This window comes from Gobius niger, assembly GCF_951799975.1.
Source record: "Gobius niger genome assembly, contig: SCAFFOLD_32, whole genome shotgun sequence".
Classification (NCBI taxonomy): Eukaryota; Metazoa; Chordata; class Actinopteri; order Gobiiformes; family Gobiidae; genus Gobius; species Gobius niger.
Genome location: NW_027639254.1, coordinates 397,906 through 419,745, shown reverse-complemented (window position 1 = coordinate 419,745; position 21,840 = coordinate 397,906). Strand labels below are relative to the sequence as shown.

Here is a 21,840-nt window from a genome sequence, read left to right as displayed (position 1 = left end):
TGGCTTTACCCTATTCAGAAAGCTTCTAGGGGAAAAAGCATCAAAACAGCCACAAAAAATGAGAAGAAAACAAGGATGTAAACGTGACAAAAATTCCACAAAAATTCCACCAAAATGTGACAAAAATTAAACAAAAATGTGACAAAAATTAAACAAAAATGTGACAAAAACTCAACCAAAAATTTAACAAAAATTTAACAAAAATTCAACAAATTAAACAAATTCACCAAAAATTAAACAAAAATTAGACCAAAAAGTGACAAAAATTCAAAAAAAATTCAAAAAAAAATCAACAAAAATGTGACAAAAATTCAACAAAAACTTGACCAAAAATTTAACAAAAATGTAACAAAAATTCAACAAAAAGTGACAAAAATTCGACACAAATTTAACAAAAATTTAACAAAAATTAGACCAAAAAGTGACAAAAACTTAACCAAAAAGTGACAAAAATTCACAAAAAATTCAAATTTTTTTTTAAAAATTTAACAAAAATTCAACAAATTAAACAAATTCACCAAAAATTAAACAAAAATTAGACCAAAAAGTGACAAAAATTCAAAAAAAATTCAAAAAAAAATCAACAAAAATGTGACAAAAATTCAACAAAAACTTGACCAAAAATTTAACAAAAATGTAACAAAAATTCAACAAAAAGTGACAAAAATTCGACACAAATTTAACAAAAATTTAACAAAAATTAGACCAAAAAGTGACAAAAACTTAACCAAAAAGTGACAAAAATTCACAAAAAATTCAAAAAAAATTTTAACAAAAATTTAACAAAAATTCAACAAAAAGTGACAAAAATTCAACAAAAATGTACCAAAAAAATTCGACAAAAATTCGACAAAAATTTAAAAAGTGACAAAAACTCAACAATACAATGACAAAAACAAAACTAAAACATACAAAAGGTGACACAACACAGCAACAGTGTGAGGAAAAAGATCAGTTTTGTGGGTCTTAGCTTTCAAATGAGGTGTTACACAGGCCTATAGCCAAAGAGGACAGAAGGCATCTGGTTTAGGCGGGTGGTAAGAGGTTAAAGAGACAGAGGCCGATTTCAAGACATTCACTGCAGCCATTTTGAGAGAGACATTTTATACAAGGCAGTTATTCTAATTTACTGCATTTACAGACCAACAGAAGGTTTGTCATCATTGTAGTGAGATATAGACTGGTGCTATGGGACTGACAAAAGCAGAACACCCCCACTTTAAAGCAGAACACCCCCTCTTTAAAAGAAAATCAGTCTGATATCGAAAGCAGGAACCGAAACCTCAATTTCAGTGTAACTTTATTCCAAACTTTGCTCCCGTCATGGTGGGGTTGGTTGGCGCGCACACTAATTACCCGAGTTACCCGAGTATTAACCGCTCAGGGCCTCGGTTACCGGTTAAAGGGCAGTAATAGCTCCCTGTCCTGCTGTGAAGAGGAGCTGTGTGAGCGTTTGTGAATCTCCTGGAGGACTGAGAGCCTCTTCAGTCTGAGTGAATCTGCCGTGTTTCAGGGGGGGGAGGCTGACGCGACACCGCAGTCTGACGGAGAGCTCCCAGAGACACATCGAGGTGCAGCTGCCGAAGAGGAGCCGCCCGAGCACGGTGAGGATTTACATGTCACAGTTTAAATATTATTGTAAAATATCACAGTTTAAATATCACAGTTTAAATCATACTGTAAAATATCACAGTTTAAATATCACAGTTTAAATATCACTGTAAAATATCACTGTTTAAATATTACTGTAAAATATCACTGTTTAAATATTACTGTAAAATATCACTGTTTAAATATCACTGTAAAATATCAGTTTAAATATCACTGTAAAATATCAGTTTAAATATTACTGTAAAATATCACTGTTTAAATATTACTGTAAAATATCACTGTTTAAATCACACTGTAAAATATCAGTGTTTAAATCACACTGTAAAATATCACTGTTTGAATCACACTGTAAAATATCACAGTTTAAATATCACAGTTTAAATAATACTGTAAAATATCAGTTTAAATATCACTGTAAAATATCACTGTTTAAATATTACTGTAAAATATCACTGTTTAAATATCACTGTAAAATATCAGTGTTTAAATATTACTGTAAAATATCAGTTTAAATATCACTGTAAAATATCACTGTTTAAATATTACTGTAAAATATCACTGTTTAAATATCACTGTAAAATATCAGTGTTTAAATATTACTGTAAAATATCACTGTTTAAATCACACTGTAAAATATCAGTTTAAATATTACTGTAAAATATCAGTTTAAATATTACTGTAAAATATCACAGTTTAAATATTACTGTAAAATATCACAGTTTAAATATTACTGTAAAATATCACTGTTTAAATATTACTGTAAAATATCAGTTTAAATAATGCTGTAAAATATCAGTTTAAATAATGCTGTAAAATATCAGTTTAAATAATACTATAAAATATCAGTTTAAATAATGCTGTAAAATATCAGTTTAAATAATACTGTAAAATATCAGTTTAAATATTACTGTAAAATATCAGTTTAAATAATACTGTAAAATATCAGTTTAAATAATACTGTAAAATATCAGTTTAAATCACACTGTAAAATATCACAGTTTAAATATTACTGTAAAATATCACTGTTTAAATCACACTGTAAAATATCAGTTTAAATATTACTGTAAAATATCAGTTTAAATAATACTGTAAAATATCAGTTTAAATCATACTGTAAAATATCACTGTTTAAATAATACTGTAAAATATCACTGTTTAAATCACACTGTAAAATATCAGTTTAAATATTACAGTTAAAATATTACTGTAAAATATCACAGTTTAAATATTACTGTAAAATATCACTGTTTAAATCACACTGTAAAATATCAGTTTAAATATTACTGTAAAATATCAGTTTAAATATTACTGTAAAATATCACAGTTTAAATATTACTGTAAAATATCACAGTTTAAATATTACTGTAAAATATCACTGTTTAAATATTACTGTAAAATATCAGTTTAAATAATGCTGTAAAATATCAGTTTAAATAATGCTGTAAAATATCAGTTTAAATAATACTGTAAAATATCAGTTTAAATAATGCTTTAAAATATCAGTTTAAATAATACTGTAAAATATCAGTTTAAATCACACTGTAAAATATTACTATAAAATATAAGTTTAAATATTACTGTAAAATATCACAGTTTAAATCACACTGTAAAATATAAGTTTAAATATTACTGTAAAATATCAGTTTAAATCACACTATAAAATATCAGTTTAAATCACACTATAAAATATCACAGTTTAAATCACACTGTAAAATATAAGTTTAAATATTACTGTAAAATATCAGTTTAAATCACACTATAAAATATCAGTTTAAATCACACTATAAAATATCACAGTTTAAATCATACTGTAAAATATCAGTTTAAATAATACTGTAAAATATCAGTTTAAATATTACTGTAAAATATCAGTTTAAATAATGCTGTAAAATATCAGTTTAAATAATAATGTAAAATATCAGTTTAAATAATACTGTAAAATATCACAGTTTAAATAATACTGTAAAATATCAGTTTAAATCACACTGTAAAATATCAGTTTAAATAATACTGTAAAATATCAGTTTAAATAATGCTGTAAAATATCAGTTTAAATCATACTGTAAAATATCAGTTTAAATAATGCTGTAAAATATCAGTTTAAATCATACTGTAAAATATCAGTTTAAATAATACTGTAAAATATCAGTTTAAATATTACTGTAAAATATCAGTTTAAATAATGCTGTAAAATATCAGTTTAAATAATAATGTAAAATATCAGTTTAAATAATACTGTAAAATATCACAGTTTAAATAATACTGTAAAATATCAGTTTAAATCACACTGTAAAATATCAGTTTAAATAATACTGTAAAATATCAGTTTAAATAATGCTGTAAAATATCAGTTTAAATCATACTGTAAAATATCAGTTTAAATAATGCTGTAAAATATCAGTTTAAATCATACTGTAAAATATCAGTTTAAATAATACTGTAAAATATCAGTTTAAATCATACTGTAAAATATCAGTTTAAATAATGCTGTAAAATATCAGTTTAAATCATACTGTAAAATATCACTGTTTAAATATTACTGTTAAATATCACAGTTTAAATAATACTGTAAAATATCACTGTTTAAATCACACTGTAAAATATCAGTTTAAATAATGCTGTAAAATATCAGTTTAAATCATACTGTAAAATATCAGTTTAAATCACACTGTAAAATATCACTGTTTAAATATCACAGTTTAAATAATACTGTAAAATATCACTGTTTAAATCACACTTTAAAATATCACTGTTTAAATATCAAAGTTTAAATCATACTGTAAAATATCACAGTTTAAATATTACTGTAAAATATCAGTTTAAATCACACTGTAAAATATCAGTTTAAATAATACTGTAAAATATCACAGTTTAAATAATACTGTAAAATATCACAGTTTAAATATTACTGTAAAATATCACAGTTTAAATATTACTGTAAAATATCAGTTTAAATATTACTGTAAAATATCACAGTTTAAATATTACTGTAAAATATCACAGTTTAAATCACACTGTAAAATATCAGTTTAAATAATACTGTAAAATATCAGTTTAAATCACACTGTAAAATATCAGTTTAAATAATACTGTAAAATATCACTGTTTAAATCACACTGTAAAATATCACAGTTTAAATATTACTGTAAAATATCAGTTTAAATCACACTGTAAAATATCAGTTTAAATAATACTGTAAAATATCACTGTTTAAATCACACTGTAAAATATCACAGTTTAAATAATACTGTAAAATATCAGTTTAAATCATACTGTAAAATATCAGTTTTAATAATACTGTAAAATATCACAGTTTAAATCACACTAAAATATCAGTTTAAATCATACTGTAAAATATCAGTTTAAATAATACTGTAAAATATCAGTTTAAATAATACTGTAAAATATCACTGTTTAAATCACACTGTAAAATATCACAGTTTAAATAATACTGTAAAATATCAGTTCAAATCATACTGTAAAATATCAGTTTAAATAATACTGTAAAATATCAGTTTAAATAATACTGTAAAATATCACAGTTTAAATCACACTGTAAAATATCAGTTTAAATCATACTGTAAAATATCAGTTTAAATAATACTGTAAAATATCAGTTTAAATAATACTGTAAAATATCAGTTTAAATCACACTGTAAAATATCAGTTTAAATCACACTAAAATATCAGTTTAAATATTACTGTAAAATATTAATTTAAATAATACTGTAAAATATCAGTTTAAAACACACTGTAAAATATCAGTTTAAAACACACTGTAAAATATCAGTTTAAATAATGCTGTAAAATATCAGTTTAAATAATACTGTAAAATATCAGTTTAAAACACACTGTAAAATATCAGTTTAAATAATACTGTAAAATATCAGTTTAAATCATACTGTAAAATATCAGTTTTAATAATACTGTAAAATATCAGTTTTAATAATACTGTAAAATATCACAGTTTAAATCACACTAAAATATCAGTTCAAATCATACTGTAAAATATCAGTTTAAATAATACTGTAAAATATCAGTTTAAATAATACTGTAAAATATCACAGTTTAAATCACACTGTAAAATATCAGTTTAAATCATACTGTAAAATATCAGTTTAAATAATACTGTAAAATATCAGTTTAAATAATACTGTAAAATATCAGTTTAAATCACACTGTAAAATATCAATTTAAATCACACTAAAATATCAGTTTAAATATTACTGTAAAATATTAATTTAAATAATACTGTAAAATATCAGTTTAAAACACACTGTAAAATATCAGTTTAAAACACACTGTAAAATATCAGTTTAAATAATGCTGTAAAATATCAGTTTAAATAATACTGTAAAATATCAGTTTAAAACACACTGTAAAATATCAGTTTAAATAATACTGTAAAATATCAGTTTAAATAATACTGTAAAATATCAGTTTAAATAATACTGTAAAATATCAGTTTAAATCACACTGTAAAATATCAGTTTAAATCACACTGTAAAATATCAGTTTAAATAATGCTGTAAAATATCAGTTTAAATAATGCTGTAAAATATCAGTTTAAATAATACTGTAAAATATCAGTTTAAATCACACTATAAAATATCAGTTTAAATCACACTAAAATATCAGTTTAAATATTACTGTAAAATATCAGTTTAAATAATACTGTAAAATATCAGTTTAAATAATACTGTAAAATATCAGTTTAAATATTACTGTAAAATATCCCAGTTTAAATAATACTGTAAAATATCACAGTTTAAATCACACTGTAAAATATCTGTTTAAATCACACTGTAAAATATCAGTTTAAATCATACTGTAAAATATCAGTTTTAATAATACTGTAAAATATCACAGTTTAAATCACACTAAAATATCAGTTTAAATCACTGTAAAATATCAGTTCAAATCATACTGTAAAATATCAGTTTAAATAATACTGTAAAATATCACAGTTTAAATCACACTGTAAAATATCAGTTTAAATCACACTAAAATATCAGTTTAAATATTACTGTAAAATATCAGTTTAAATAATACTGTAAAATATCACAGTTTAAATCACACTGTAAAATATCAGTTTAAATCATACTGTAAAATATCAGTTTTAATAATACTGTAAAATATCAGTTTAAATCACACTGTAAAATATCAGTTTAAATAATACTGTAAAATATCAGTTTAAATAATACTGTAAAATATCACAGTTTAAATCACACTGTAAAATATCAGTTTAAATCACACTAAAACATCAGTTTAAATATTACTGTAAAATATCAGTTTAAATAATACTGTAAAATATCACAGTTTAAATCACACTGTAAAATATCAGTTTAAATCACACTGTAAAATATCAGTTTAAATCACACTAAAATATCAGTTTAAATATTACTGTAAAATATCAGTTTAAATAATACTGTAAAATATCAGTTTAAATAATACTGTAAAATATCAGTTTAAATAATACTGTAAAATATCAGTTTAAAACACACTGTAAAATATCAGTTTAAAACACACTGTAAAATATCACAGTTTAAATAATGCTGTAAAATATCAGTTTAAATAATACTGTAAAATATCAGTTTAAAACACACTGTAAAATATCACAGTTTAAATAATACTGTAAAATATCAGTTTAAATCACACTGTAAAATATCAGTTTAAATCACACTGTAAAATATCAGTTTAAATCACACTGTAAAATATCAGTTTAAAACACACTGTAAAATATCACAGTTTAAATAATGCTGTAAAATATCAGTTTAAATAATGCTGTAAAATATCAGTTTAAATAATACTGTAAAATATCAGTTTAAGTCACACTGTAAAATATCAGTTTAAATCACACTAAAATATCAGTTTAAATATTACTGTAAAATATCAGTTTAAATAATACTGTAAAATATCAGTTTAAATAATAATGTAAAATATCAGTTTAAATATTACTGTAAAATATCACAGTTTAAATAATACTGTAAAATATCACAGTTTAAATCATACTGTAAAATATCAGTTTAAATCACACTGTAAAATATCAGTTTAAATATTACTGTAAAATATCAGTTTAAATAATACTGTAAAATATCAGTTTAAATCATACTGTAAAATATCAGTTTAAATCATACTGTAAAATATCAGTTTAAATCATACTGTAAAATATCAGTTTAAATAATACTGTAAAATATCAGTTTAAATAATACTGTAAAATATCAGTTTAAATAATACTGTAAAATATCAGTTTAAAACACACTGTAAAATATCACAGTTTAAATAATGCTGTAAAATATCAGTTTAAATAATACTGTAAAATATCAGTTTAAAACACACTGTAAAATATCACAGTTTAAATAATACTGTAAAATATCAGTTTAAATAATACTGTAAAATATCAGTTTAAATAATACTGTAAAATATCAGTTTTAATAATACTGTAAAATATCAGTTTAAATAATACTGTAAAATATCAGTTTAAATAATACTGTAAAATATCAGTTTAAAACACACTGTAAAATATCAGTTTAAAACACACTGTAAAATATCATTTTAAAACACACTGTAAAATATCACAGTTTAAATAATGCTGTAAAATATCAGTTTAAATAATACTGTAAAATATCAGTTCAAAACACACTGTAAAATATCACAGTTTAAATAATACTGTAAAATATCAGTTTAAATAATACTGTAAAATATCAGTTTAAATAATACTGTAAAATATCAGTTTAAATCACACTGTAAAATATCAGTTTAAATCACACTGTAAAATATCAGTTTAAAACACACTGTAAAATATCACAGTTTAAATAATGCTGTAAAATATCAGTTTAAATAATGCATTTAAAATATCAGTTTAAATAATACTGTAAAATATCACAGTTTAAGTCACACTAAACTATCACAGTTTAAATCACACTGTAAAATATCAGTTTAAAACACACTGTAAAATATCACTGTTTAAATCACACTGTAAAATATCAGTTTAAAACACACTGTAAAATATCACAGTTTAAATAATGCTGTAAAATATCAGTTTAAATAATACTGTAAAATATCAGTTTAAAACACACTGTAAAATATCACAGTTTAAATAATACTGTAAAATATCAGTTTAAATAATACTGTAAAATATCAGTTTAAATCACACTGTAAAATATCAGTTTAAAACACACTGTAAAATATCAGTTTAAATCACACTGTAAAATATCAGTTTAAATAATACTGTAAAATATCAGTTTAAATCACACTGTAAAATATCAGTTTAAATCACACTGTAAAATATCAGTTTAAATCACACTGTAAAATATCAGTTTAAATCACACTGTAAAATATCAGTTTAAATCACACTGTAAAATATCAGTTTAAATAATACTGTAAAATATCAGTTTAAATCACACTGTAAAATATCAGTTTAAATCACACTGTAAAATATCAGTTTAAAACACACTGTAAAATATCACAGTTTAAATAATGCTGTAAAATATCAGTTTAAATAATGCATTTAAAATATCAGTTTAAATAATACTGTAAAATATCAGTTTAAAGCAGTACTAAGTAACTTATTTACCTTAATAAATCCTTTCCGTAGTCCGTGTGGGGGTAATACAAGTGTTTATGGGAGGATAGGAGGGTCTTTCAGCGCCCCCTGGTGTCTCTGGCCAGAAAACCATGTTTGCAACTTGACTGCCCCCGGTCCGGAGAAAGCAATACACACTAATGGAATCACGAAGAAGAAGCTAACATGCTAACGGGCAAAGCTAACTGCGGCTAACGTCACTTTAAACAGTATTTACAGCCAAGTTTGAGTGAAAAAAAATATTTCTATTGTATAATTAGTTGCACAGTAACCCTCTCTCCCTTCACCTTTCCTGTCAGCCTCGTATTTAGTCTCCAAGACAATTAATAAGTTAAAAAATCGTAACTTGCTACTACACCTGCAGTTGCGCTTATGGCCTCTAGGGGGAAGAGTTACTTAGTACTGCTTTAAATCACACATTAAAATATCATTTTAAATCACACTTGAAAATATCAGTTTAAATCACACTGTAAAATATGAGTTTCAATAATACTGTAAAATATTGCAGTTTAAACAATACTAAAACCTAACGCTGCGTTTGTTTCACCAGAACAAGAGCAGACCGGAGAGAGCTCCAGACAAACCCGCCCCGGAGCCCAAACCTGAGCCCAAACCTCAGCCCGCTCAGGGTCAGTGTTTAACAGTGTAACCAGTGTTTCCCGTGAAACTAACCACCGGTTCACACGCCACTACAGTCTCCCCCAGACGTACACATGAGCCCAAACACTCTGCACTCACTCACATTCTGCTGCACGTCTGGCTGGAATTGTGCACGTTTCCCCATGTGTCTGATTTTCTTTAGAACGTTGAAGTTTTGTGTCTTTCAGAGGTGACCAAAGTGCGCAGGAACCTGTTCAATCAGGAAGCGGCGTCTCAGAGGAACAAGCTTCCACGGAGCCGCTCTGTGTCTGCGGTGGACGGGCTGAAGAGGAAGAGGAGCGCCGAGCCAGAAGGTAACGCTGAGACCTTCACACTGTGTCCCGTTTGAAATGTGCACCTTTTTATTCTTTCCACTGTTTAAGGTCAGCACACACTACACAATTTTATAAAAATTCAACAAAAAATGTGACAAAAACTCGACAAAAATGTGACAAAAATTCAACAAAAATGTGGAAAAAAAATCAACAAAAAAGTGACAAAAAAGTGACAAAAATTCGACAAAAAAGTGACAAAATCTCGACAAAAATTCAACAAAAAATGTGACAAAAATTCAACAAAAATGTGACAAAAAAGGGACAAAAAATCAACAAATGTGACAAAAATATGACAAAAATTCAACAAAAATTCAACAAAAAATGTGACAAACTCGACAAAAATGTGACAAAAATGTGACAAAAAATTCAACAAAAATGTGACAAAAACTCGACAGAAATTCAACAAAAATGTGACAAAAATTCAACAAAAATATGACAAAAATTCAACAAAAATGTGACAAAAACTCGACAAAAATGTGACAAATTCAACAAAAATGTAACAAAAATTCCACTGTTTAAGGTCAGCACACACTACACAGTTTTATATAGAATGGGGGGTCCACACTTAACTGAGATCGTAAGAGTCTGTCGTCTCTACGGCTTCCAAAACTGACCCCAGATCAGCACAGACAGGCCTGTGTTTGTGAGCGCGGGATAACGTGTGTGTCCAGATTGGTCAACGGTGTCAACAATGTCACAACACCGCAGCGCTGGCTTACTGCCAGGGGCGGACTGGCCATATGTCCATTCTGGAAGAGCACAGAAGGACCACTGGCTCGAGGGCCACCGGTCCCGCCTCAACCGAGCTTTACCCAAATCTAAAAGCTAAAAAGAAAAGCATCGAGAAAAAAAGAGGATGAAAACATGAGAAAAACACAGACAAAAAAAACACAACAAAAACTGATGGAAAAAATGTGACAAAAACTCGACAAAAAAGTGACAAATTCAACAAAAAAGTGACAAATTCAACAAAAAAGTGACAAAAATTCAAAAAAAAAGTGACAAAAATTCAACAAAAAGGTGACAAAAATTCAACAAAAAATGTGACAAAAATTCAACAAAAAATCGACAAAAATGTGACAAATTCAACAAAAAAGTGACAAAAATTAAACAAAAAATCAACAAAAAATCGACAAAAATGTGACAAAAATGTGACAAAAACTCGACAAAAATGTGACAAATTCAACAAAAAAGTGACAAAAATTAAACAAAAAATCAACAAAAAATCGACAAAAATGTGACAAAAACTCGACAAAAATGTGACAAAAATTCAACAAAAAAGTGACAAAAATTAAACAAAAAATCAACAAAAATTCAACTAAAAATGTGACAAAAATTCAACAAAAATGTGACAAAAATTCAACAAAAAAGTGACAAAAATTCAACAAAAAATCAACAAAAATGTGACAAAAATGTGACAAAAATTCAACAAAAATGTGACAAAAATTCAACAAAAATGTGACAAAAAATTCAACAAAAAATGTGACAAAAATTCAACAAAAATGTGACAAAAATTCAACAAAAATGTGACAAAAATTTAACAAAAAAGTGACAAAAATTCAACAAAAAATCAACAAAAATGTGACAAAAATTCAACAAAAATGTGACAAAAATTCAACAAAAATGTGACAAAAAATTCAACAAAAATGTGACCAAAAATTCAACAAAAATGTGACAAAAAATTCAACTAAAATGTGACAAAAATGTGACAAATTCAACAAAAATGTGACAAAAAATTCAACTAAAAATGTGACAAAAACTCAACTAAAATGTGACAAAAATGTGACAAATTCAACTAAAATGTGACAAAAATGTGACAAATTCAACTAAAATGTGACAAAAATGTGACAAATTCAACAAAAATGTGACAAAAAATTCAACTAAAAAGTGACAAAAATTCAACAAAAAATCAACAAAAATGTGACAAAAATTCAACAAAAAATTCAACAAAAATGTGACAAAAACTCGACAAAAATGTGACAAAAACTCGACAAAAATGTGACAAATTCAACAAAAATGTGACAAAAAATTCAACTAAAAATGTGACAAAAACTCAACTAAAATGTGACAAAAATGTGACAAATTCAACTAAAATGTGACAAAAATGTGACAAATTCAACTAAAATGTGACAAAAATGTGACAAATTCAACAAAAATGTGACAAAAAATTCAACTAAAAAGTGACAAAAATTCAACAAAAAATCAACAAAAATGTGACAAAAATTCAACAAAAAATTCAACAAAAATGTGACAAAAACTCGACAAAAATGTGACAAAAACTCGACAAAAATGTGACAAAAATTCAACAAAAAAATGTGACAAAAACTCGACAAAAATGTGGCAAAAAATTCAACTAAAAAGTGACAAAAATTCAACAAAAAATTCAACAAAAATGTGACAAAAACTCGACAAAAATGTGACAAAAACTCGACAAAAATGTGGCAAAAAATTCAACTAAAAAGTGACAAAAATTCAACAAAAATGTGACAAAAAATTCAACTAAAAAGTGACAAAAACTCGACAAAAATTCAACAAAAATGTGACAAAAATTCAACTAAAAATGTGACAAAAATTCAACAAAAATGTGACAAAAAATTCAACAAAAATGTGACAAAAAATTCAACTAAAAATGTGACAAAAATTCAACAAAAATGTGACAAAAAATTCAACAAAAATGTGACAAAAACTCAACTAAAATGTGACAAAAATGTGACAAATTCAACAAAAATGTGACAAAAAATTCAACTAAAAATGTGACAAAAACTCAACTAAAATGTGACAAAAATGTGACAAATTCAACTAAAATGTGACAAAAATGTGACAAATTCAACTAAAATGTGACAAAAATGTGACAAATTCAACAAAAATGTGACAAAAAATTCAACTAAAAAGTGACAAAAATTCAACAAAAAATCAACAAAAATGTGACAAAAATTCAACAAAAAATTCAACAAAAATGTGACAAAAACTCGACAAAAATGTGACAAAAACTCGACAAAAATGTGACAAAAATTCAACAAAAAAATGTGACAAAAACTCGACAAAAATGTGGCAAAAAATTCAACTAAAAAGTGACAAAAATTCAACAAAAAATTCAACAAAAATGTGACAAAAACTCGACAAAAATGTGACAAAAACTCGACAAAAATGTGGCAAAAAATTCAACTAAAAAGTGACAAAAATTCAACAAAAATGTGACAAAAAATTCAACTAAAAAGTGACAAAAACTCGACAAAAATTCAACAAAAATGTGACAAATTCAACAAAAAAGTGACAAAAATTAAACAAAAAATCAACAAAAAATCAACAAAAATGTGACAAAAATGTGACAAAAACTCGACAAAAATGTGACAAATTCAACAAAAAAGTGACAAAAATTAAACAAAAAATCAACAAAAAATCGACAAAAATGTGACAAAAAAATGACAAAAACTCGACAAAAATGTGACAAAAATTCAACAAAAAAGTGACAAAAATTAAACAAAAAATCAACAAAAATTCAACTAAAAATGTGACAAAAATTCAACTAAAAATGTGACAAAAACTCAACTAAAATGTGACAAAAATGTGACAAATTCAACAAAAATGTGACAAAAAATTCAACTAAAAATGTGACAAAAACTCAACTAAAATGTGACAAAAATGTGACAAATTCAACTAAAATGTGACAAAAATGTGACAAATTCAACTAAAATGTGACAAAAATGTGACAAAAATGTGACAAAAATGTGACAAAAAATTCAACTAAAAAGTGACAAAAATTCAACAAAAAATCAACAAAAATGTGACAAAAATTCAACAAAAAATTCAACAAAAATGTGACAAAAACTCGACAAAAATGTGACAAAAACTCGACAAAAATGTGACAAAAATTCAACAAAAAAATGTGACAAAAACTCGACAAAAATGTGGCAAAAAATTCAACTAAAAAGTGACAAAAATTCAACAAAAAATTCAACAAAAATGTGACAAAAACTCGACAAAAATGTGACAAAAACTCGACAAAAATGTGACAAACTCGACAAAAATGTGGCAAAAAATTCAACTAAAAAGTGACAAAAATTCAACAAAAATGTGACAAATTCAACAAAAATGTGACAAAAAATTCAACTAAAAAGTGACAAAAACTCGACAAAAATTCAACAAAAAAGTGACAAAAAGTCGACAAAATTCAACAAATGTGACAAAAAAGAAAAAAAAAAGAAAAGAAAAAAAACATACAAAGGTGACACAACACAGCAACAGCGTGAGGAAAAAGGTCAGTTTTGTGGGTCTTAGCTTTCAAATGAGGTGTTCCACAGCCAAAAGAGGACAGAATGCATTTGGTTTAGACGGGGGGTAAGTGTCACATTAGAGTCACAGTTAGTCTCCAAACTCAGTAAGAGCCGCTAAACTCTGCTCGTGGTTGAAATGTAGCTGGAAAAGGTGGTTTTCGTTAACTTTTTTGGTGATATAAAGTTGTGCCGTTTCGTGTGTGGGGCTGTGGCCAAATCCTTGACAATTTTCCTTCTCGGATGTGAATTTTGAGAGTGATATGTGGGGAAATGGGAAAGAATTTTTGATTTAATGGAGGTCGATTTCACAAAAAGTGTCCGAAAATGAAAACTGAAATGTTGAATGTATGAATATTATCTACTGTATTTCAAATTTTCATCTGGCTTTGCTAATAAATCCAAAAATTCAACAAAAAAGTGACAAAAACTCGACAAAAATGTGACAAAAATTCAACAAAAATGTGACGAAAATTCAACAAAAAATCAACAAAAATGTGACAAAAATTCAACAAAAAATCAACAAAAGTGTGACAAAAACTCGACAAAAATGTGACAAATTCAACAAAAAATGTGACAAAAAATTCAACTAAAAAGTGACAAAAAAGTGACAAAAATTCAACAAAAAAGTGACAAAAAAGTGACAAAAATTCAACAAAAAAGTGACAAACTCGACAAAAATTCAACAAAAATTCAACAAAAATTCAGCAAAAATGTGACAAAAATTCAACAAAAAATCAACAAAAATGTGACAAAAATTCAACAAAAAATGTGACAAAAACTCGACAAAAATGTGACAAAAATTCAACAAAAATGTGACAAAAGTGTGACAAAAACTCGACAAAAATGTGACAAATTCAACAAAAAATTCAACTAAAAAGTGACAAAAAAGTGACAAAAATTCAACAAAAAATGTGACAAAAACTCGACAAAAATGTGACAAAAACTCGACAAAAATGTGACAAATTCAACAAAAAATTCAACTAAAAAGTGACAAAAATTCAACAAAAATTCAACAAAAAAGTGACAAAAACTTGACAAAAATTCAACAAAAAAGTGACAAAAAAGAAAAGAAAAAAACATACAAAGGTGACACAACACAGCAACAGCGTGAGGAAAAAGGTCAGTTTTGTGGGTCTTAGCTTTCAAATGAGGTGTTCCATGATGATATGTGGGGAAATGGGAAAGAAGTTTTGATTTAATGGAGGTCGATTTCCCAAAAAGTGGCCGAAAATGAAAACTGAAATGTTGAACGTATGAATATTATCTACTGTATTTCAAATTTTCATCTGGCTTTGCTGATAAATCCCCTCTCAGAGCCTCATACTGATCCACACGCATTCAGTGGCTGAGAGTCTGCGCCCCACAGTCAAGGCTGTGACAGAGACCGGTGCCGTAAAAGTAAACATTTGCTCCTGTTTTGTCTCAGATCACCACCGGCTGCTGACTAAGGCAGTGTGTGAGACTCCGCTCCATAAGCAGGTGTCGCGGCGGCTGCTGCAGCGACAGAGGACGGGCCGGTATGTCCTTATCACCGTCGTTATAAAGTCTTTATGATAATGATAATAATGTGACGGTGCAGGAGGTCGACCCCCACGGAGCAGAGCATCGTGGAGGAGTCTCCGCTCAAACCCAGCCAAGGTACAAACCAGGACTCAGGCATTCTGCAGGGGGGGCGTATCACGAAACTCCAGATGTTTTAATAGTAACTTAAACAACTAAAATAACTCTCTTAAGTTAAAGTTACAGCTAAAGTTAAAGCTAAAGTTACAGCTAAAGTTAAAGTTACAGCTAAAGTTAAAGCTTAAGTTAAAGCTTAAGTTAAAGCTAAAGTTAAAGCTAAAGTTAAAGCTAAGGCTAAAGTTAAAGCTTAAGTTAAAGTTAAAGCTAAAGTTAAAGCTAAAGTTAAAGCTAAAGTTAAAGCTAAAGTTAAAGCTAAAGTTAAAGCTAAAGCTAAAGCTAAAGTTAAAGCTAAAGTTAAAGCTAAAGTTACAGCTAAAGTTAAAGCTAAAGTTAAAGCTAAAGTTAAAGTTAAAGCTAAAGTTACAGCTAAAGTTAAAGTTACAGCTAAAGTTAAAGCTAAAGTTAAAGTTAAAGCTAAAGTTAAAGCTAAAGTTAAAGCTAAGGCTAAAGTTAAAGCTTAAGTTAAAGTTAAAGCTAAAGTTAAAGCTAAAGTTAAAGCTAAAGTTAAAGCTAAAGTTAAAGCTAAAGCTAAAGTTAAAGCTAAAGTTAAAGCTAAAGCTAAAGCTAAAGTTAAAGCTAAAGTTAAAGCTAAAGTTAAAGCTAAAGTTAAAGCTAAAGTTACAGCTAAAGTTACAGCTAAAGTTACAGCTAAAGTTACAGCTAAAGCTAAAGTTAAAGCTAAAGTTACAGCTAAAGTTAAAGTTAAAGCTAAAGTTAAAGCTAAAGTTAAAGCTAAAGTTAAAGCTAAAGTTAAAGCTAAAGTTAAAGCTAAAGTTAAAGCTAAAGTTAAAGCTAAGGCTAAAGTTAAAGCTAAAGTTAAAGCTAAGGCTAAAGTTAAAGCTTAAGTTAAAGTTAAAGCTAAAGTTAAAGCTAAAGTTAAAGCTAAAGTTAAAGCTAAAGTTAAAGCTAAAGTTAAAGCTAAAGCTAAAGCTAAAGTTAAAGCTAAAGTTAAAGCTAAAGTTACAGCTAAAGTTAAAGCTAAAGTTAAAGCTAAAGTTAAAGCTAAGGCTAAAGTTAAAGCTTAAGTTAAAGCTTAAGTTAAAGTTAAAGCTAAAGTTAAAGCTAAAGTTAAAGCTAAAGTTAAAGCTAAAGTTAAAGTTAAAGCTAAAGCTAAAGCTAAAGTTAAAGCTAAAGTTAAAGCTAAAGTTACAGCTAAAGTTAAAGCTAAAGCTAAAGTTAAAGCTAAAGTTAAAGTTAAAGTTAAAGTTAAAGCTAAAGTTAAAGCTAAAGTTAAAGTTACAGCTAAAGTTAAAGCTTAAGCTAAAGTTAAAGCTAAAGTTAAAGCTAAAGTTAAAGCTAAAGTTAAAGCTAAAGTTACAGCTAAAGTTAAAGTTAAAGCTAAAGTTAAAGTTAAAGTTAAAGCTAAAGTTAAAGTTAAAGCTAAAGTTAAAGCTTAAGTTAAAGTTACAGCTAAAGTTACAGCTAAAGTTAAAGTTAAAGCTAAAGTTAAAGCTAAAGTTAAAGCTAAAGTTAAAGTTAAAGCTAAAGTTACAGCTAAAGTTAAAGTTAAAGCTAAAGTTAAAGTTAAAGTTAAAGCTAAAGTTAAAGTTAAAGCTAAAGTTAAAGCTTAAGTTAAAGTTACAGCTAAAGTTACAGCTAAAGTTAAAGTTAAAGCTAAAGTTAAAGCTAAAGTTAAAGCTAAAGTTAAAGCTAAAGTTAAAGCTAAGGCTAAAGTTAAAGCTTAAGTTAAAGTTAAAGCTAAAGTTAAAGCTAAAGTTAAAGCTAAAGTTAAAGCTTAAGTTAAAGTTAAAGCTAAAGTTAAAGCTAAAGCTTAAGTTAAAGCTTAAGTTAAAGTTACAGCTAAAGTTACAGCTAAAGCTAAAGTTAAAGCTAAAGTTAAAGCTAAAGTTAAAGTTAAAGCTAAAGTTACAGCTAAAGTTAAAGTTACAGCTAAAGTTAAAGCTAAAGTTAAAGTTAAAGCTAAAGTTAAAGCTAAAGTTAAAGCTAAGGCTAAAGTTAAAGCTTAAGTTAAAGTTAAAGCTAAAGTTAAAGCTAAAGTTAAAGCTAAAGTTAAAGCTAAAGTTAAAGCTAAAGTTAAAGCTAAAGCTAAAGTTAAAGCTAAAGTTAAAGCTAAAGCTAAAGCTAAAGTTAAAGCTAAAGTTAAAGCTAAAGTTAAAGCTAAAGTTAAAGCTAAAGTTACAGCTAAAGTTACAGCTAAAGTTACAGCTAAAGTTACAGCTAAAGCTAAAGTTAAAGCTAAAGTTACAGCTAAAGTTAAAGTTAAAGCTAAAGTTAAAGCTAAAGTTAAAGCTAAAGTTAAAGCTAAAGTTAAAGCTAAAGTTAAAGCTAAAGTTAAAGCTAAAGTTAAAGCTAAGGCTAAAGTTAAAGCTTAAGTTAAAGTTAAAGCTAAAGTTAAAGCTAAAGTTAAAGCTAAAGTTAAAGCTAAAGTTAAAGCTAAAGTTAAAGCTAAAGCTAAAGCTAAAGTTAAAGCTAAAGTTAAAGCTAAAGTTAAAGCTAAAGTTAAAGCTAAAGTTACAGCTAAAGTTACAGCTAAAGTTACAGCTAAAGCTAAAGTTAAAGCTAAAGTTACAGCTAAAGTTAAAGTTAAAGCTAAAGTTAAAGCTAAAGTTAAAGCTAAAGTTAAAGTTAAAGCTAAAGTTACAGCTAAAGTTAAAGTTACAGCTAAAGTTAAAGCTTAAGTTAAAGTTAAAGCTAAAGTTAAAGCTAAAGTTAAAGCTAAAGTTAAAGCTAAAGTTAAAGTTAAAGCTAAAGTTACAGCTAAAGTTAAAGTTACAGCTAAAGTTAAAGCTTAAGCTAAAGTTAAAGTTAAAGCTAAAGTTAAAGCTTAAGTTAAAGTTACAGCTAAAGTTAAAGCTAAAGTTAAAGTTAAAGCTAAAGTTAAAGCTAAAGTTAAAGCTAAAGTTAAAGCTAAGGCTAAAGTTAAAGCTTAAGCTAAAGTTAAAGCTAAAGTTAAAGCTAAAGTTAAAGCTAAAGTTAAAGCTAAAGTTAAAGCTAAAGCTAAAGCTAAAGCTAAAGTTAAAGCTAAAGTTAAAGCTAAAGTTACAGCTAAAGTTAAAGCTAAAGCTAAAGTTAAAGCTAAAGTTAAAGCTTAAGTTAAAGCTTAAGTTAAAGCTTAAGTTAAAGCTTAAGTTAAAGCTTAAGTTAAAGCTTAAGTTAAAGCTTAAGTTAAAGCTAAAGCTAAAGCTTAAGTTAAAGTTACAGCTAAAGTTACAGCTAAAGTTAAAGTTACAGCTAAAGTTACAGCTAAAGTTAAAGTTACAGCTAAAGTTAAAGCTAAAGTTACAGCTAAAGTTAAAGTTACAGCTAAAGTTAAAGCTAAAGCTAAAGTTAAAGCTAAAGTTAAAGCTTAAGTTACAGCTAAAGTTAAAGCTAAAGTTAGTTAAAGTTAAAGCTAAAGCTAACGCTAAAGCTAAAGTTACAGCTAAAGTTAAAGCTAAAGTTAAAGTTACAGCTAAAGTTAAAGCTTAAGTTAAAGTTAAAGCTAAAGTTAAAGCTAAAGTTAAAGCTAAAGTTAAAGCTAAAGTTACAGCTAAAGTTAAAGTTACAGCTAAAGTTAAAGCTTAAGTTAAAGTTAAAGTTAAAGCTAAAGTTAAAGCTTAAGTTAAAGTTACAGCTAAAGTTAAAGCTAAAGTTAAAGCTAAAGTTAAAGCTAAAGTTAAAGCTAAAGTTAAAGCTAAGGCTAAAGTTAAAGCTTAAGTTAAAGTTAAAGCTAAAGTTAAAGCTAAAGTTAAAGCTAAAGTTAAAGCTAAAGTTAAAGCTAAAGTTAAAGCTAAAGTTAAAGCTAAAGTTAAAGCTAAAGCTAAAGCTAAAGTTAAAGCTAAAGTTAAAGCTAAAGTTAAAGCTAAAGTTAAAGCTAAAGTTAAAGCTAAAGCTAAAGTTAAAGCTAAAGTTAAAGCTAAAGTTAAAGTTACAGCTAAAGTTAAAGTTACAGCTAAAGTTAAAGCTTAAGTTAAAGTTAAAGCTAAAGTTAAAGCTAAAGTTAAAGCTAAAGTTAAAGTTAAAGCTAAAGTTACAGCTAAAGTTAAAGTTACAGCTAAAGTTAAAGCTTAAGTTAAAGTTAAAGCTAAAGTTAAAGTTAAAGCTAAAGTTAAAGCTTAAGTTAAAGTTACAGCTAAAGTTACAGCTAAAGTTAAAGTTAAAGCTAAAGTTAAAGCTAAAGTTAAAGCTAAAGTTAAAGCTAAAGTTAAAGCTAAGGCTAAAGTTAAAGCTTAAGTTAAAGTTAAAGCTAAAGTTAAAGCTAAAGTTAAAGCTAAAGTTAAAGCTAAAGTTAAAGCTAAAGCTAAAGCTAAAGCTAAAGTTAAAGCTAAAGTTAAAGCTAAAGTTACAGCTAAAGTTACAGCTAAAGTTACAGCTAAAGTTAAAGCTAAAGCTAAAGTTAAAGCTAAAGTTACAGCTAAAGTTAAAGTTAAAGCTAAAGTTAAAGCTAAAGTTAAAGCTAAAGTTAAAGTTAAAGCTAAAGTTACAGCTAAAGTTAAAGTTACAGCTAAAGTTAAAGCTTAAGTTAAAGTTAAAGCTAAAGTTAAAGTTAAAGCTAAAGTTAAAGCTTAAGTTAAAGTTACAGCTAAAGTTAAAGCTAAAGTTAAAGTTAAAGCTAAAGTTAAAGCTAAAGTTAAAGCTAAAGTTAAAGCTAAAGTTAAAGCTAAGGCTAAAGTTAAAGCTAAAGTTAAAGCTAAAGTTAAAGCTAAAGCTAAAGTTAAAGCTAAAGCTAAAGCTAAAGCTAAAGTTAAAGCTAAAGTTAAAGCTAAAGTTACAGCTAAAGTTACAGCTAAAGTTAAAGCTAAAGCTAAAGCTAAAGCTTAAGTTAAAGCTTAAGTTAAAGCTTAAGTTAAAGCTTAAGTTAAAGCTTAAGTTAAAGCTTAAGTTAAAGCTTAAGTTAAAGCTTAAGTTAAAGCTAAAGCTAAAGTTAAAGCTAAAGTTAAAGCTAAAGCTTAAGTTAAAGCTAAAGCTTAAGTTAAAGTTACAGCTAAAGTTACAGCTAAAGTTAAAGTTACAGCTAAAGTTAAAGCTAAAGTTACAGCTAAAGTTAAAGCTAAAGTTACAGCTAAAGTTACAGCTAAAGTTAAAGCTAAAGTTACAGCTAAAGTTACAGCTAAAGTTAAAGCTAAAGCTAAAGCTTAAGTTAAAGCTTAAGTTAAAGCTTAAGTTAAAGCTTAAGTTAAAGCTTAAGTTAAAGCTAAAGCTAAAGTTAAAGCTAAAGTTAAAGCTAAAGCTAAAGCTTAAGTTAAAGCTAAAGCTTAAGTTAAAGTTACAGCTAAAGTTACAGCTAAAGTTAAAGTTACAGCTAAAGTTAAAGCTAAAGTTACAGCTAAAGTTAAAGCTAAAGTTACAGCTAAAGTTACAGCTAAAGTTAAAGCTAAAGCTAAAGCTTAAGTTAAAGCTTAAGTTAAAGCTTAAGTTAAAGCTTAAGTTAAAGCTTAAGTTAAAGCTTAAGTTAAAGCTAAAGCTAAAGTTAAAGCTAAAGTTAAAGCTAAAGCTAAAGCTTAAGTTAAAGCTAAAGCTTAAGTTAAAGTTACAGCTAAAGTTACAGCTAAAGTTAAAGTTACAGCTAAAGTTAAAGCTAAAGTTAAAGTTACAGCTAAAGTTACAGCTAAAGTTAAAGTTACAGCTAAAGTTAAAGCTAAAGTTAAAGTTACAGCTAAAGTTAAAGCTAAAGTTACAGCTAAAGTTAAAGTTACAGCTAAAGTTAAAGCTTAAGTTAAAGTTACAGCTAAAGTTAAAGCTAAAGTTAAAGTTAAAGCTAAAGTTAAAGCTAAAG

The 21,840-nt window shown here is 26.5% G+C and overlaps 1 protein-coding gene across 1 annotated transcript in view; it reads left to right on the top strand.

Annotated features, from left to right (window-relative positions):
* Positions 1 to 21,840, top strand: part of ticrr (TopBP1-interacting, checkpoint, and replication regulator) — a 75,464-nt gene that overhangs the window by 35,107 nt on the left and 18,517 nt on the right. Inside the window, exons 17-21 of the mRNA XM_079583156.1 lie at positions 1,514 to 1,604; positions 9,747 to 9,825; positions 10,024 to 10,149; positions 15,871 to 15,961; positions 16,024 to 16,082. Coding sequence (XP_079439282.1) covers positions 1,514 to 1,604; positions 9,747 to 9,825; positions 10,024 to 10,149; positions 15,871 to 15,961; positions 16,024 to 16,082 — 446 coding nt within the window. The remainder of the gene's footprint in view (positions 1 to 1,513; positions 1,605 to 9,746; positions 9,826 to 10,023; positions 10,150 to 15,870; positions 15,962 to 16,023; positions 16,083 to 21,840) is intronic.